The sequence below is a fragment of the Squalius cephalus genome (genome assembly GCF_949319135.1).
Source record: "Squalius cephalus genome assembly, chromosome: 7".
Classification (NCBI taxonomy): domain Eukaryota; kingdom Metazoa; phylum Chordata; class Actinopteri; order Cypriniformes; family Leuciscidae; genus Squalius; species Squalius cephalus.
In genome coordinates, this window is record NC_137128.1 from 45,377,841 (window position 1) to 45,393,001 (window position 15,161).

The 15,161-nt window shown below is 34.2% G+C and overlaps 1 protein-coding gene across 1 annotated transcript in view; it reads right to left on the reverse strand.

Annotated features, from left to right (window-relative positions):
* The window catches only part of arhgap45a (Rho GTPase activating protein 45a), a gene marked incomplete at its 3' end in the record, with an annotated part of 45,926 nt that extends 30,765 nt beyond the window's left edge, over positions 1 to 15,161 (reverse strand). The window contains exons 1-2 of the mRNA XM_079876910.1: positions 14,904 to 15,161; positions 8,870 to 9,245 (exon numbers count right to left, since the gene is read on the reverse strand). Of these exons, the coding sequence (XP_079733036.1) occupies positions 8,870 to 9,245; positions 14,904 to 14,984 (457 nt within the window). The 5' untranslated portion in view covers positions 14,985 to 15,161. The remainder of the gene's footprint in view (positions 1 to 8,869; positions 9,246 to 14,903) is intronic.

Below are 15,161 nucleotides of genomic sequence, written 5' to 3' on the forward strand. Positions count from 1 at the left end.
GTTTTAACATCACAGAACTTGTGGCAACTCCATCGTAAATCGACATCAGCAGTCGTGGGGAACGACATCAGCACACGTTTGAGGGGGAAAAAAAAAAAGCAGGAGTTTGGCTGTGGAACCGTATCCTTTACAGAAGGACAATGAAAGCTGTTGTTGTGCACGACAAAAGTCCTTGTGTGTGTGTGTGTGTGTCTCCATGCCTAAATGCATGTTCAGAGTGTGGGTGTTCTTAAAAATGCAAAAAAACACACAACACAACACAAGAGCGTAACATTTCAAACAGTCGTTCCTGTTTGATGCAGCGCTGACTCCTACACACGTGTGTAACTCAGACAATTTGATGTTCTGTGTGGCGTTTGCACATGCAAAACTCCCTGTCCCGATGCCAGATCGCTCTGGCTGGTTTCAAAAGCAATAGTAATAGAGATTCAAGTCACTGATATTTCACAGGAGAAAGTGAGGGGAATGTTTTTCTGTGCAAGTTGATGCATGCATGACGTGTGCAGACCTGAGCAAAGTTTCTTCATGTGCATGAACTGTCCATCTAAAACTGGCATGTCACTGTCCACCCCTTCAGGAAGCACGATACTGAAGAAAAATAACTCATTAAATAATGCGATATGCGATACGATAATGTGTAAAATAAACTTAAATTATCTTTAAACTTATACAACCTACATACGTGTTTCACATTCTTTTTGTGACAAGAAAACATCCCTACAGCTTCTGACAGTGAACATCAGTGTTTTACTGTAGTGTAAGAAGTGTTATTTTAACATCAGTGGGGTTCAGGTTATCCTACATTAGGGTTATTCAACAACTGAAACTCAATAAATCAAACGTAAAAGCTTAGTTTTCACTGTATGAATTAAATATATCCTGATTCTAATTAAAGCTACGGAAGTTATTCAGCCAAGAGCAGCGAGTGATTTTCTCTTCGTCTTTTGTTCATGACTCCAGTTATTGCAAGGCGTTGCGATATGCATATCGCGATATGTACATTTGCCATATTTCGATATATTGTGCAGCCCCACTGTCACACATGATATGATGACAGATATAAAAAATCCTGCCATCTGCCCAAGAACAGCCCCACCTCTCATTTCAGCGCTGACTGCTGGTTTCTGTAAGATGAAACGTCGAAGGCCTGTACAGACCTGCACGCTGCAGTCGTTCTGTGGCTGTGAGCTGTGAATGAATCTCCTTTTGTGGCTGAGAGCAGCTCCACTGTTAAGGAAGCGACAACTGTGTTTGAAGACAAACATGACGACGCTACGTGACTTCCCAGAGGAAGAAGTTATTGCTCAGCGGTTGCTCTTTCATTGCTCAGGAGATTTAATTGAGTTCTCTATTATGCTTCATTTAATATCAGCTTCATCTCAGGTACTTAGGAAAAGTCAGGGTTGAATATTATTTTACAGTACATGTAATATAAGGTAACTAAGGTTAGGTTTAGGTGTAGGTTCAGGGTTAGTACCTAGTTATTACCCAGCTATTGTAATTACTGTGATAAGTACATAGTATGTATATGGGAAATTAGACTGTAAAATAAAGTGCTACCAAAATCAGAGTTGATGGTGAGATTATCAGTAACACTTTACTTTCAAGGGTTAGTTCACCCAAAAATGAAAATTCAAACCCGTAAGACCTTCGTTCATCTTCAGAACACAAATAAAGATATTCTTGATGAAATCCGAGAGCTTTCCGGACCCCTCCATAGGCAGTAACATCATTGCAACTTTCAAGGCCCAGAAAGGTAGTAAAGACATCATTAAAATAGTCCATGTGACTACAGTGGCTCAACCTTAAAGCTACACTGTGTAACTTTTTTAGTTGATTCTTAGCAAAAAACACTTAGTTCTTTCAAAAATATAAGTGCTCATTAATGTATATTTACTTCTTTCAAGTAATAAAGTATTCTCTTAAGTTTATAATCTGCCATTGAAAGTACATACGGGTGAGGGGTTCAAATGCCAGTCGCCATGTTGCCCCTCCATTTTAAAACTACATTAGCCAAAGAGGGACATACCTGTAAATTCAAGCTTCGCCTTTTGCGTTTTTCACTCAGTGACACCGTAATGAATGCGAGGGGGAGATTACTCGCGAGCTTGCGAGTGCCGGCAGATTTGAAAGATAGTGTGGTGTGTGTGTGTGTGCGTGCGTGCGTACTCACACTTGAAAGAGAGAATTAAAACGTCAACGCGACAGACAAATCAGCAAGACCATAGACAATATTGGAGTAACTTTTCCCAGATGGAAAGAGCTCATGAGGAGAAAAGATTTTAAAACGGACGCCGAGGTTGCCTGCTTTCTTCTCGACAGGTAGGCTAATTCAGCCTGTTGTAATTCATTTGTGTAAATTCGAAGTTTTATAGTTGCTTGTCTAACCATAGCATGGTTGTGCATAACGCCAGAACGACCTCTAGTATAACTTCATCCTCGCGTCAATGGTGAAAAAGTATTGTTTACCTTGGAACATAAATCTGTGCTGCATAAAAAATATTTTTTTTACAGTCTATGGCTGCGACGGATCACAGGTGATGAATAGTTTTAAAGGCGCAATTTTTTAAGCTATATAAAAAAAAGGACAAGGTAAATTTTAGTTATTTTTAATTGCTTTTACTTTGTACACATTGTAACGTTAGCCTAATCTGATTATGCTGGGATAGCCGATTCTAAGGGTGACGTTTACCTCCTGACATCTGTCCTGTAGTTTTATTCATTTTAGAGGTATTGTTTATTATTGTCATGGACGAAGTCGATAACTGGAAGCCATGTTAATCTTGGAATAATACAGCCACCGTAGGAGTTAAAACGCCCTCGGAATTGAGAGGAACAGAAACAAATATTCACTGGGTAGTCATATACAATTTCACCGCTAGATGGGGGTAAAAATCACACAGTGTAGCTTTAATGTTATGAAGCGACAAGAATATTTTTGTGAGCAACCCCCCAAAAATTTCGTTATTTTAGTTTTTTTTGCACATAAAAAGTATTCTTGTCACTTCATAACATTACATTTGAGCCACTGTAGTCACATGGACTATTTTAATGATGTCTTTACTACCTTTCTGGGCCTTGAAAGTGGCAATGACGTTGCTGCCTAATATGGAGGGGTCCGGAAAGCTCTCAGATTTTATCAAAAATATCTTTATTTGTGTTCCGAAGATGAACGAAGGTCTTACGGGTTTGGAACGACATTAGGGGGAGAAGAATAAATGACAGAATTTTCATTTTTGGGTGAACTAACCATTTAAAGCCTTTATATATAATGCATTATAAAAGTATCTTTCATGCATTAATAATGCCTTGTAATGCATCTTATAATGCATTGTATGATCTCATGAATAATTGTAACCACAGTTCTAATACTTATCTATTCACTGTTCCTCTACAATGCAAGTAAATCACTCGCAATATGCGACCAGATTTCATGAGAGGCAACTAAAAAAATGTCTTTAATTAGCCAATGGCTAGTAAATAGTACGACTACAGTCGCCTGTAATTGAACTAGAGGCAAATAATAAGTTTAGCGCAGATATAATTTCAAGATAACTCACGTGCGCTGTGTGAGAAGTTTTGTCTGCGCAAACAGCACATCCGAAGCACGTGCCCAGAAAGCTGCGTCTGACAGCACGAGAATACTGAATTAAACTCTGACTTCTTGCGCTTGAACGGACAATTTCACACAAAATGATGTCAAAATGTCCATCTTAGCGAGTATCCTAGTAAACATAGATGGTTATGTCTTCAGTGGAGAAGGAAAACGCATGTGTAACAGTATATTGGATCAGTGCATTATGTCTTAAAGTGACAGTAGCCTAATATTCCTGCAGCCTGTGTTTTTAATGTTAATCACACAACAACAAAAATCACTTGACTGAATTACTTTCGTAACTTTAATGAGGATTCATCTATATTTAATTTCTACAGTGAAGACTTTGCATTATTTTATGTTTGATTGGGCTACTTTATTCAATTTCTGTACATAATCTACCTAATCTGTATCTAACTGTAAAACTTATTGTGTTTATTTGTGCTATTGCTTGTAGTTTTGATTATTTGTGCTTATCTTATTACAGACTATTTACTTGACTTTAATAGTGCTTGAAATGTATATTTTATATTATATTTAGGTAGAATTTATTAATTTGCATTGTTCTTGCATTCCATGTAAAAGGTAAAATAAAAAATGTACTAGCCAATGGCGACTCGAGCTTCACTGTGTCCATAGAGGGTTGTTGTTACACCTTTAGAAAGTTCAAACACATGGCAAATAACCAATTTCAGTTATGCATTTTAACATACATTATGAATGCATTAATAATGAATTTATACATAAAGGCTTTATAAATGCATTAATAATGTATTTATACATAAAGGCTTTATAAATGCATTAATAATGTATTTATACATAAAGGCTTTAAGGAAAGTGTTACCTATTTTTTATGCCAGGGTTCCCCAAACGGGGGTTCTTGAGTTGATGAAAAGTGAAAACGAAATCATAAAAATGTACATTTAAAATGCATAAATAATAAAAAATTAATAAATAAATAAAAAGTAAAAATTCTATTTGTTTAGCTGCATGTTATGTGACCATTAACCAACATCAGAGAACCATGAACAAATTGCTAATAGTTATTGAGTATTATTTCTGCACTATTATAGTTATTAGATTTTATCTTTACATTTTCAAAATGTTAATATGTTTAATTTTCAGTAATTGTATTATGTGCTTTTGTCATTTTTATAGTTAGTAATTTTATTGCTTCAACTTTTAGTATAGTAAAAGTGTTCATTTAGCCTAGGTAAAATTACAATAACCATAAAATGTTTTAGTTAATAATAATAACTATTATTCTGAAATACTAACTTTCAGAGAAATTATTTTAGGTCAAAGAAGTCCAGCTGGCAAGAAAGTTTGGGAATCCTTGGTTACGCTAACACCAAATGGCTGAAAGAAAGATGTGTCTTGAGATGACATTGGAAACATTACTATTGCAACTCTACACGCACAGCAGATGTAAACAGGAAGTAGAGCTGATGAATATAGCAACGCTTTAAGGAAGTCCACAAGGCCTGAGGAGACGCGACTGACTTCTGTTCTTCATAGAGCAGACGTGACACATCTCTCTCCTGATCTCTGCGCTGGGTAAAGTCAGCCAAGGTGCACAGTTTACCACACACGCGAGGGAAATCATTATGTCACAATATATCGCAATACAAAAATGCAACAATATATATTGTGTATAGTTCACCCAAAATAAAAGTTACTGTGTGAGAAAAAAATCAAGTTTTCAGAGTTTTAGTGTCAGTACTACATTAAACTACTATATATAATGATGAATATAATGTATAATAATGCAATGTGGGAATATTTGTGTGTCCTGATAATGCCAAATGTCTGATGTTACCAGTAAAAGTGGCAACATTATTTTAAATATCTAGTCAGTGAATATTCGTCTACAATAATTCTGTATTTTTAGCTTCAGAATCATCAATATTATTATTCTGGTGTGTCTATTGTCCTGTGCATTGGGTTTCAGCACCAACTCCGAGTCTATTCATTTACACACACAATGTAATACCAAATTTAGCATTTTAATCAACAGTACAGTTGTGTGAACTACTTTTTTTGATGCCAATTTGCATGTTTACCATAAGAGCAGCTCAAACACCTCAGTTTGCCAATAGTCCTTTGTGCACCTTCAATGTCACATTTCAAGGAGTGAGTGACTGTGCGCGAAGACTAAAGGAGGAATATCAAAAGCCCCACTATAACACCACATCACCACATGCGGTGAGAAGCAGGAGGGTTCAGGCCTTCCCTCTGTAGGGTTTAGCCCGTCAAACGCTCTTTTCAGGGTCTGAAATTAACACTCGCCAAATGCGTGTAAAAATCGACTGTGGCGGGTAACGCTATCAAATCACGAGCCAATTTATATTAAATACAGCGTATTGTGCAGAATCTGCTCATATCTGGCTTACTTGAACACACTCGTCACTACACAACAAATAACGGCGCGCTTGTTAATTTGCATTGAAGCAATAGCGAAGATTAAAAAGCATTTGGATGACAGGATTTTGTTTGAATAAGAAATCAATGTATGAAATCCAATTTTATATATATATATATATATTAGGGCTGGGTATTGACACAAATTTCACAATTCAATTCGATTTCGATTCACAAGCTTGCAATTCGATTCGATTCAATATTGATTATTTTGGATATCAGGTTCAATACATGGCAAATTTTCTCAAGGAAAACAAATCTCTTCACTAATGCTGTAAACTATGGGAGTCAGTTGTAGCCTATAGGCTTCATTAGCCTACTATAATATTGAAGGTAAAAATTAACTGATTTGTATACAAACACTTAAATTACACTTTTATTTATTTTTATAATAATAAAGTTATATGAAATGTAAACATGGCTGTCATAAAAACTTATTCAAACATGCATTAAATATTGAAGAACATTAAAAATTATAATGAATATGTAATATGATGCATATATTTAGATAAATGCTCCTCTAGAGTTAATTTTTCTCGCTGACTAACGAGTTTATGGTCACTGGATCTGGTTTTTCTGAGGTAAATGTGACGTTACATGACATTGTTTACAAGCTGTTTTACTGACGTCTTTCCATGGTTGAAACACGGATTGAGCGACTCCATGTCACATGATACGGTCTTCGATCTTTTAACACACTTTCAGATGCTCATTCATGTTTATTTCGCGCTGTAACTGGTGTTATTAAGGCGGAAGAGAAGATCATGTGCTTCTACTTCTCTTCAGAGCGATCTCACGCCACAGCGCCGAAACGGTATTTATGTTTTTGAATTTCGTAAGAAAATGGACGTAATTTGAAATCTGAGACTTTGTTTCATATCAATAGTAACAAAGCACAAAGATTTGTGCGATTTATTGGAAGGAATACACACTACAACGTTCCATTCATTCATCAACTGAAAACAGGATGACTAATCGATTCTTAGGATTTAAGAATTTATTAAAATCGAGAAATCAATATTTTTTACCCAGCCCTAATATATATATAAGATGTGACGTAGTAATCTGGTTTATTTCTTCTTCTTTTTCTTTTTTTTCCTTTCTAGTAGAAGTTATGAATGGCTGGTAACTTAAAAATTGAGTAGCCGAATTGTCCGGTGAGCTAAAAGATTCATTTCAAACCCTAACTATTTTAAGGGAAGGTGAAGCCCAGCGGACGTGTGTAATCTCAAACTGAAGCCTGCAATGAAAACATCTGACGCACGGTTCCTCTTCCTTCCTCTCTTTCTCCACGGAAACACTCTGTCAAAACGTATGTTACAAATGGCCATTCCTGAACTCATGTTAATGATTAGTTTATGTGGGCTTTCTAATGGCTGAGAATGATATCTAGAGATCGCTGATGAGTTGCAGATCAAATACAGCTGATATAATTTAATTCTAGTTTTAAATTATGTAGTAACACATGACCTTGAGTGTCTTTCTTCCTTCTACAAAAAAGATGGAAACAGAAATATGTTTGAACAATAAATAGTTCAATTAAGTCTTCTGTCTAGTAATATAGCAAAAAACAATGGCATAACTTGGTTTATCTGTATTTCTAATAGCTTCATATAATTATTTAAATATTATATATTATTTTAGAAAATGAGTAAATATATACTATATTGTATGAAATTTGAGTAAATATATACAAAAAATATTTTACACAATATTTACTAATATTACAATCAAATTTCATTTTTTAACTTAAATATTTAAATATTTTTAATTGCAAATTATGTACAATATATTATTTTGCAAAATATGTACTAATATTACAAAATCAAATGTTTTAATTCAATTTCTAAATATTTGTTCATTTCTATATTCATATATATTTTATTACATATATATTAAACATTTACAACTTTTTATCGCAAATTGAGTAAATATTGTGTCAAAAAATATTTTAGACAATATTTTCTAATATTACAATCAAAAGTATCTTTAATTTTTAGTCATTTATTTTATTAATTTGCTTTAATATTAAACGTTTACATTTTTAATTGCAAATTGAGTAAATAGTGTGTACAATAGATTATATTAGACAATATTTATTAATATAACAATCAAAAGTATTATCTTTCATTTTTATTCTTAAATATTAAATGTTTACATTTTTAACTGCATATTGCACAATATTACAATCATAATTTTTTTTTTTTCATTTTTTAAATATTAAATTTTTTTAATTGCAAATTGAGTACATATTGTGTACAATTAATTGTTTAGACAATATTTACTAATATTACAAACAAGAGTATTTAAAAACAGAAAATATTATTCAGCTGCATTATCGGCCAAACTGAAATAGTGCTGTGCAACGATTAATCGCGATTAATCACATCCAAAATAAAAGTTTGTGTTTACATAATATATGTGTGTGTGTCGACTGTGTATAATTATTTTGTATATATAAATACATATATATAAGAAATATTTGCATGTATATACTGTATATATTTATATTAAATATTTTATATATAAATAACACATTTTTCTCAAATATATACATGCATGTGTGTGTATTTATATATACAAAATAATTATACACAGTACACACACACATATATTATGTAAACAAATCTGACTCCTGTTGCTGATCTGTGCTGCGATTCTCGTTCAGCTCACGATTTATTAAGCAGACACGTTCAGTTTTTAGTTGTAGTGTCTGTTCTCTAACGGAACTAAATGATTTTATTAAAAAAAATTTTTTAAAAATCTAATTGACGGTGGGGGGAGTGGTGCCGGAGTGCTTCTGAATACCGCTAACACCGCCAACACTATCGTAGCATACCCAAAACCTCATACCTTCGCCCAGCACCATGTCCTTTAGTTTCTCCACAGCCTCTGCGAAGCGGGCGACGTCTCTTAGCAGCGAGGGGATGTCCTCCACCTCGATGGCCGACGCTTCACAACCGTCTGCCTGTCCGAAGCTGAGAGCGGCCCGAGCGTAGCTCTTGTGGAAACTCCACGTCCCGGAGGTCTGGAAGGGGAACCCGGCGGCGCTGGCGTGGCGGCTGAGACCCGTGGGCCGTTTGATGGTCCCGACAGGAGAACTGCACCCCGTTAGCTTGGAGTGGGCCGACGGTGTTCCCGGGCAGGACGAGGGCACCGAATCAGGAGGAGCCAGCGTGCAGAGGCCATCGATAGTGTCATAGTGAGAGTGTTCCTGAAGGATGGACAACTGGGTTAACATGGGAAGGAGAGAGAGGATGGAGTGTGAATGAGAGAAATACTATGGACAGGGTTAATGGTGAAATATATGAGGAAACAGAAATTGGTTTAAATAACAAAACAATGAACTCAACAGTGAATAATTAGTTAAATTAATTATTAAACCATTTTTCTGCCCAGTAATATAGCTTTAATTGTCAGCGCTCAAGGCTGAAAACATTGGTGCATTAATATAAAATATGTGCATTTACATGCATTTCTCAACTAAAAATGGATCATTTATATATATATATATATAAACATTTCAGACCCCTTTTTTCTTAAAAAATAGAATGGATGTTATCTTTTCAACTCTTGGAATAAAGACAAACCAAACAAAGGTTTCTACCAATCTTTCATGATTTTTCATGTGAATTACTATTTCAAAATAAAGCTCTGAACAGTCTGAAAATATTCTTGTTACAAATTCTTGTTTCTCGGTCATTTGTATTGAAAAAATTTGTAATGACCAAATATGAAAAACTAGTTAAATATCTTTAATTATTATTCATTAAAAAATATATACACAAAAAAGTGTATATATATATATATATATATATATATATATATATAAACCTTAAAATTATTTTTTTAATATATTTTTAATTGCAATTTGAGTAAATATTACATACATACAATAAATTATTTTATTCAGTATATTTACTAATATTACAATAAAACATTTATTTATTTAAATTTTAATTATTTACATATCTTACAATCTTACATATTTAGTCTGGTTAATTTGTTTATTATTTAACACCATATCAACAGCAAAGGCTATTTTATGACAAGCTCAGAGTATTGAAAATGAAAAGATTCATAATAAAAAATAAAACTGCAATAAATATACAAATTATGTACAATTATGATTTTCTTACAACAATATTAACCTCTTAACTGCCTGTACCATTTTTTGGGCATATTCTCCAAAACGACATTTCCAACTTAAATTGTTCTAAATCTTGAATACTTTGGAGCACAGACTTAAGTTTGGTCTCTTTTTAAAGGAGAGGCATGGCAGATTATTGTAGAAGTGGAAAAAAAGGAAAAAAGTTACATTTAAAAAAAAAAAAATTTATAGAAGTAAAATTTTATAAAAAAAGTAAAAATATACTTTTTTTTATATTTTATATAAAATAAATATATATATATATGTTTTTATATATAAAAACATGTTTGACTCTAAAACGGCAAGATAATAAAAGCCAAAAACCTCAAAAAGTTCTAAATTTGAGGCTGATATCAAGAAATGAGCTTTCAGTGAGACTCTGTGTGGGCGCAGTACCAGACGCTTCCACTAGACCACATCCAGGCTCCACTGATGACCATATAAGGACTCTCCCATTTCCATATATGTGTGAGTGATCTGAACCATATATTTCCATAATTTTCAAACAATTTATGACATCCTATTCAGAAGTAATATGGGCAGATTGGCAGTATTTGATTTGAATTCAACCTCTAACAAACACATAAATGCAGGGCTGCCAACTTTTGAGTTTAGTTTGGAGGGGGGCGTGGATTGTGTAAAAAAACAACTTGCATCACAATCGGTGTAATTGTGATAGTCAAAACATTTGGTAACTAAACAGAATTGTATTAAGTTTAGTGACAACATGTTACAGTGCTTACATAGTACAATGACTGGTAGACTACTGTTTGTGTTATTGCCTAACACAATTTAAATCCAATTCTTGGGATTTGATTTCAATCTTGATTCAATATTGACTCATTTGGATAAATATTAGGTAAGGTACAGTAGATAGCCTACATGCACATTTTTCTCAAGAAAAAATATATCTCACATAATGCTGGAAACATAGAGAGCCCTATCAGCTGGTATTATTAAAGGTTAAAAATAAATATAATGCGGTTTTCATTATAATAACAATTATTTAATGACACAAGTAAAAAATATTATAAATATGTAACATAGTGCACATATTTAGCAAAATACTCCTAGTGTAGCTATTTTTTTCTAGTCAACTAACGTACTACGGTCATTAAATGGCTTTCCTGAGGTAAATGTCACGTTCTGTGCCATAATTGTTCTCCTGCTGTTTTATTGACCTCTTTCCCCGGTTGAAAAACACTGATTGATCGATATTATGTATGAGTAGTGGTGTGCCGGTTTCAGAATTGGTGATGACGGTTATGACGTGAGTCAAATGTGACGGTTCGTAACATAACCGTTGTCGTCGTCGGTCGGGGGTTGCGACGTTCGTGACGTTCGTCTGTTATAAGACAACTTAGTTTGAATAAAATTAATATTTGTGTAGTGTTCAATGTTGTTATCGATAGAGATACGCAGATGGGGGTATTAGTTCATTCGCAACCGCATCACAAAACTCATCATCAGCACCAACGTTTTTGGACCAGATTTCAAAGCCGCACCCGCCCGCCATCCGCTGATTGTTTTGCGATCTATGGACGATGCAATGCTCTGCTGATGCGAGCCGCAAGAAAGCCCTTGTCTGTTCTAGAAAGGATGCAGCAAAGATATTTAATGCTATGTATGAGGCATAGGCCTACGCTGAGTTTCATTCATTTACGATGAGATGCGCTCTAGTTCAACTTCACAATGCAATGCAAGTGAACGCGGCGCACCGGCGCCTCCATGTCACGGTTATATTGTCCTCCTATTTGCTTTTTATTTATTAAATACATGCAATTGGTTGATGAAACATTTATTAAAATTAAGATACAATTTGTACAAAATGAAATTCGCTTTAAAGAAAGGCTTTCTACAAAGCAAAACTTAATGAAGTGGTAAAAATCATGTCTGACGATTTACAAAACAAAACTTCATTAAGTGGTAAAAACCATGTCTCCCGATTGCAAATGTTCATTGCTAATGTTTATTATTGCAAATGTTTTTCATTTGTTTAATAAATCTCATAATGATGGCACATCACTATATCATAGCTTTTATTTCTATCTCAAATGATTGGCGGTCGCTTGGCAAAGAATCAAATACAGTTGGAAACGACGTAGACCATTAATAACACAGACTGTTAACAATTGTTTTTAATTAGTATTTAAACATTCTCTATGATAAAAAATGTTTGTAAAAAATATTTTAATAACACGGTTTTGGCGGTTATAGAGTTGTAATGACGGTGTTCAACTATAACCGTCGGTCTCACGGTTATATGCTAACTGTCACACCCCTATGTATGAGGCATATATAGTTGTACTGTATCTTTAAATAAAAAGTATCAGATGATCGGTTTACTTGAACTGAGGCGCTACAGCGATCTGTCACGTCACATTCACAAGCGCCAAAACGGTATTTATTGTCTGAATTTCGTAATAAAATGGACAGAATCTGAGAGATGAGAATTTTTTTTTTATTTCAACCTTTTCTTTTCTCAAAAAATGTTATCTTTTGAACTCTTGACATGAGGTTTCTACCAATATTTCTTGATTTACTATGTTCATCCAACACAATCTCACAGCAATTTGTAACCGTCTATTTTACATTTTGCTTAATTGGAGACTAATTTGTGTGAATTCGTACAATCTCACATTTCGGTACGATTTGTTTAAACCCCAGTGACGGATGCGTTTAGTAGCGAGATTAGGGGCGGTACTTCTTAATGAGTTTCTTTAACAAATCAGATTCAAATCTTATGAATTCACCACCACAGTTTTCCGTCAGATCGGGTTGGTTCATCACTTTTTCAAAATAAAGGTCTGAACACGACTTATGACTCTGAAAATATTCTTGTTGCAAATGAATAAATTACTGTTCCTCTGTCATTTGTATTGAAAATCAGTCACCAAATATGAAAACAAGAGTTTGTAAAATTTCAAATGATATATAGTTTAGGGCTGCAATATCGCAAATGTACATATCGCAATATGCAAATCGCAATAATTGATTTTAATAGGCTGCTTAGTTCAAAACAGTGCTAAAAGTCAAAGTTTTGGTCAACGCATATAGAAAGAAATCATGTGTGTGTGTCAGTAGGATGTGTGTGTGCATTAGGTCTTAAAGTGACAGTAGCCTAATCCAGTAAACCTGCTGCTGTCAGTCAAACAGAAGAAAAGAGAAAATCACTCACGGCTCTTGACTGAATAACTTTAGTGGCTTTAATATGAATCAATGTATATTCAATTCATGTGAAGACTATGCAGCGTTTTAGTTTTACATTTGATTATAATGTTTCTTTTGTGAATGCTACTGTTAAACAGATCTAATGTACGCCTGCCTGAAAACTCAAAGCACTGTTTATTTCATTTGAATCTTTGTTTTTATTGTATTTGTCCTATTTGTATTTGTTATTTTTAGTAACAAAGATAAATTAAAATAACTAATCATCCACTATATTATTCAGGTGTATTTGTTTACCTGGATAGTTTTCAGGTTGATATAACTATATATTACCAAGTTGAGCAAGACTTGTTGGGATTTAAATAGTGTTTGTGTACATTTATGTTAAAAAGACTTGTGACATTACTTTTTATGTAATGCTAAAACACTGCGGTTCACTTTCAGAAGTTGTAGTGATGCTTTCTGTCCCCAGAAAGAATGTGAAATATATATCGGTTATATAATTTTCAGTTCTTAAATATATTTAAATTGATTTGACACACTTTTCAATATCGTGCAGCGCTAATAGTTTGTCAGTATTACTTCAGGTTCAGCATTGAGCCCTTTTATTTTTATATATGGTTATTTATATCATTATAGGTAGGTATCATGATATCATCTGGTAGTTGTGGTTCTTTAATTTCCTATGTACTGGTGCTTCAAATGAACTTGTCAAATCACTTAAAGTCAATGGGGTCCAAAGTTGTTTGGACCTCAAAGTTCTAGTCCTATATGTTTGAAATAACAATAAAATATCACACAATTGTCATTTTTGGATGATCTCTCTTTAGGTTCGCTCTTTTAATCAAGAACCATGGTTTTCTATGTCTAAGGAGATTAGTTATGAATCTCCACAGAACCATGTTTTATTGTATTGCAACAGAAAAAGTGAAGCCCTTCTGGATTCTTTTCTATTCTTGTTTCCACCTGGAGCTGTACAACAGTTGCTCGTTTCTGAGATGACTCTTGCTGACTTCCTCTCAGTTTATTTTTGGCACTGTTTGCGAAACAAAGAGAAAAAATCTTCTTGTGCTCTTCACCAGTCATTGTTCACCAACAGTTGTAGAGAACCGTTCATCAATTTGCAATAGTCACACCAATTGAACAAAACATTCTTTTGAGTCGATTCCTTTTAATGATTCAATCAAACGATTCGCAAACTGTTCGTTGTCATCAATCACTCGACTATTGTGATGAACCGGTTCATTTAAAATGAATCGTTCGAGTTAACAAATTCTCTAAAATGAATCAGACCTCCCACACAAGTCCAATATCTATAATAATAAAGTACATTAAGTCTTTTAAATAAAATTATTGTGTGTGAACTGCTGAAGGAAAGCAAGAGGATGAATGTGAATTCATTTGTCAACCGTTTAAAATAGACCAAAAGTTGCAAAGCCGCTTTACGCTTAAGTTTTCGGGCTGATTAAACCAGTTTTCTCTTTTAAACACGTTTACAGCAGTAATATCAACCTATCACAAAACTAAACTCTGTTTTTTTGTATTCCTAAGAAGGGCTGTTGGTCTTACCGAAGGGTTTTGAGCGGAGTTGCTCTTCTTGGAGGCTGGAGAGGCTTTAGTCGTCTGCTCCTTTTTCTTTCGAGAAAACATGTTCACACTGTTCACAGAAATCGTACCGCAAATCTTCAGGAATGTGCTAAATAGTTATGAATGTGAAAATGTCTTCTCTTGCTCTTCTGTGACTGACAGTTACTTCCCCATCATGAGAGTTCAGTTACTCGCTCCCGCGCGCGCGCTCTCTTCCTGCTGCAAGTGTCGCGCGCTGCG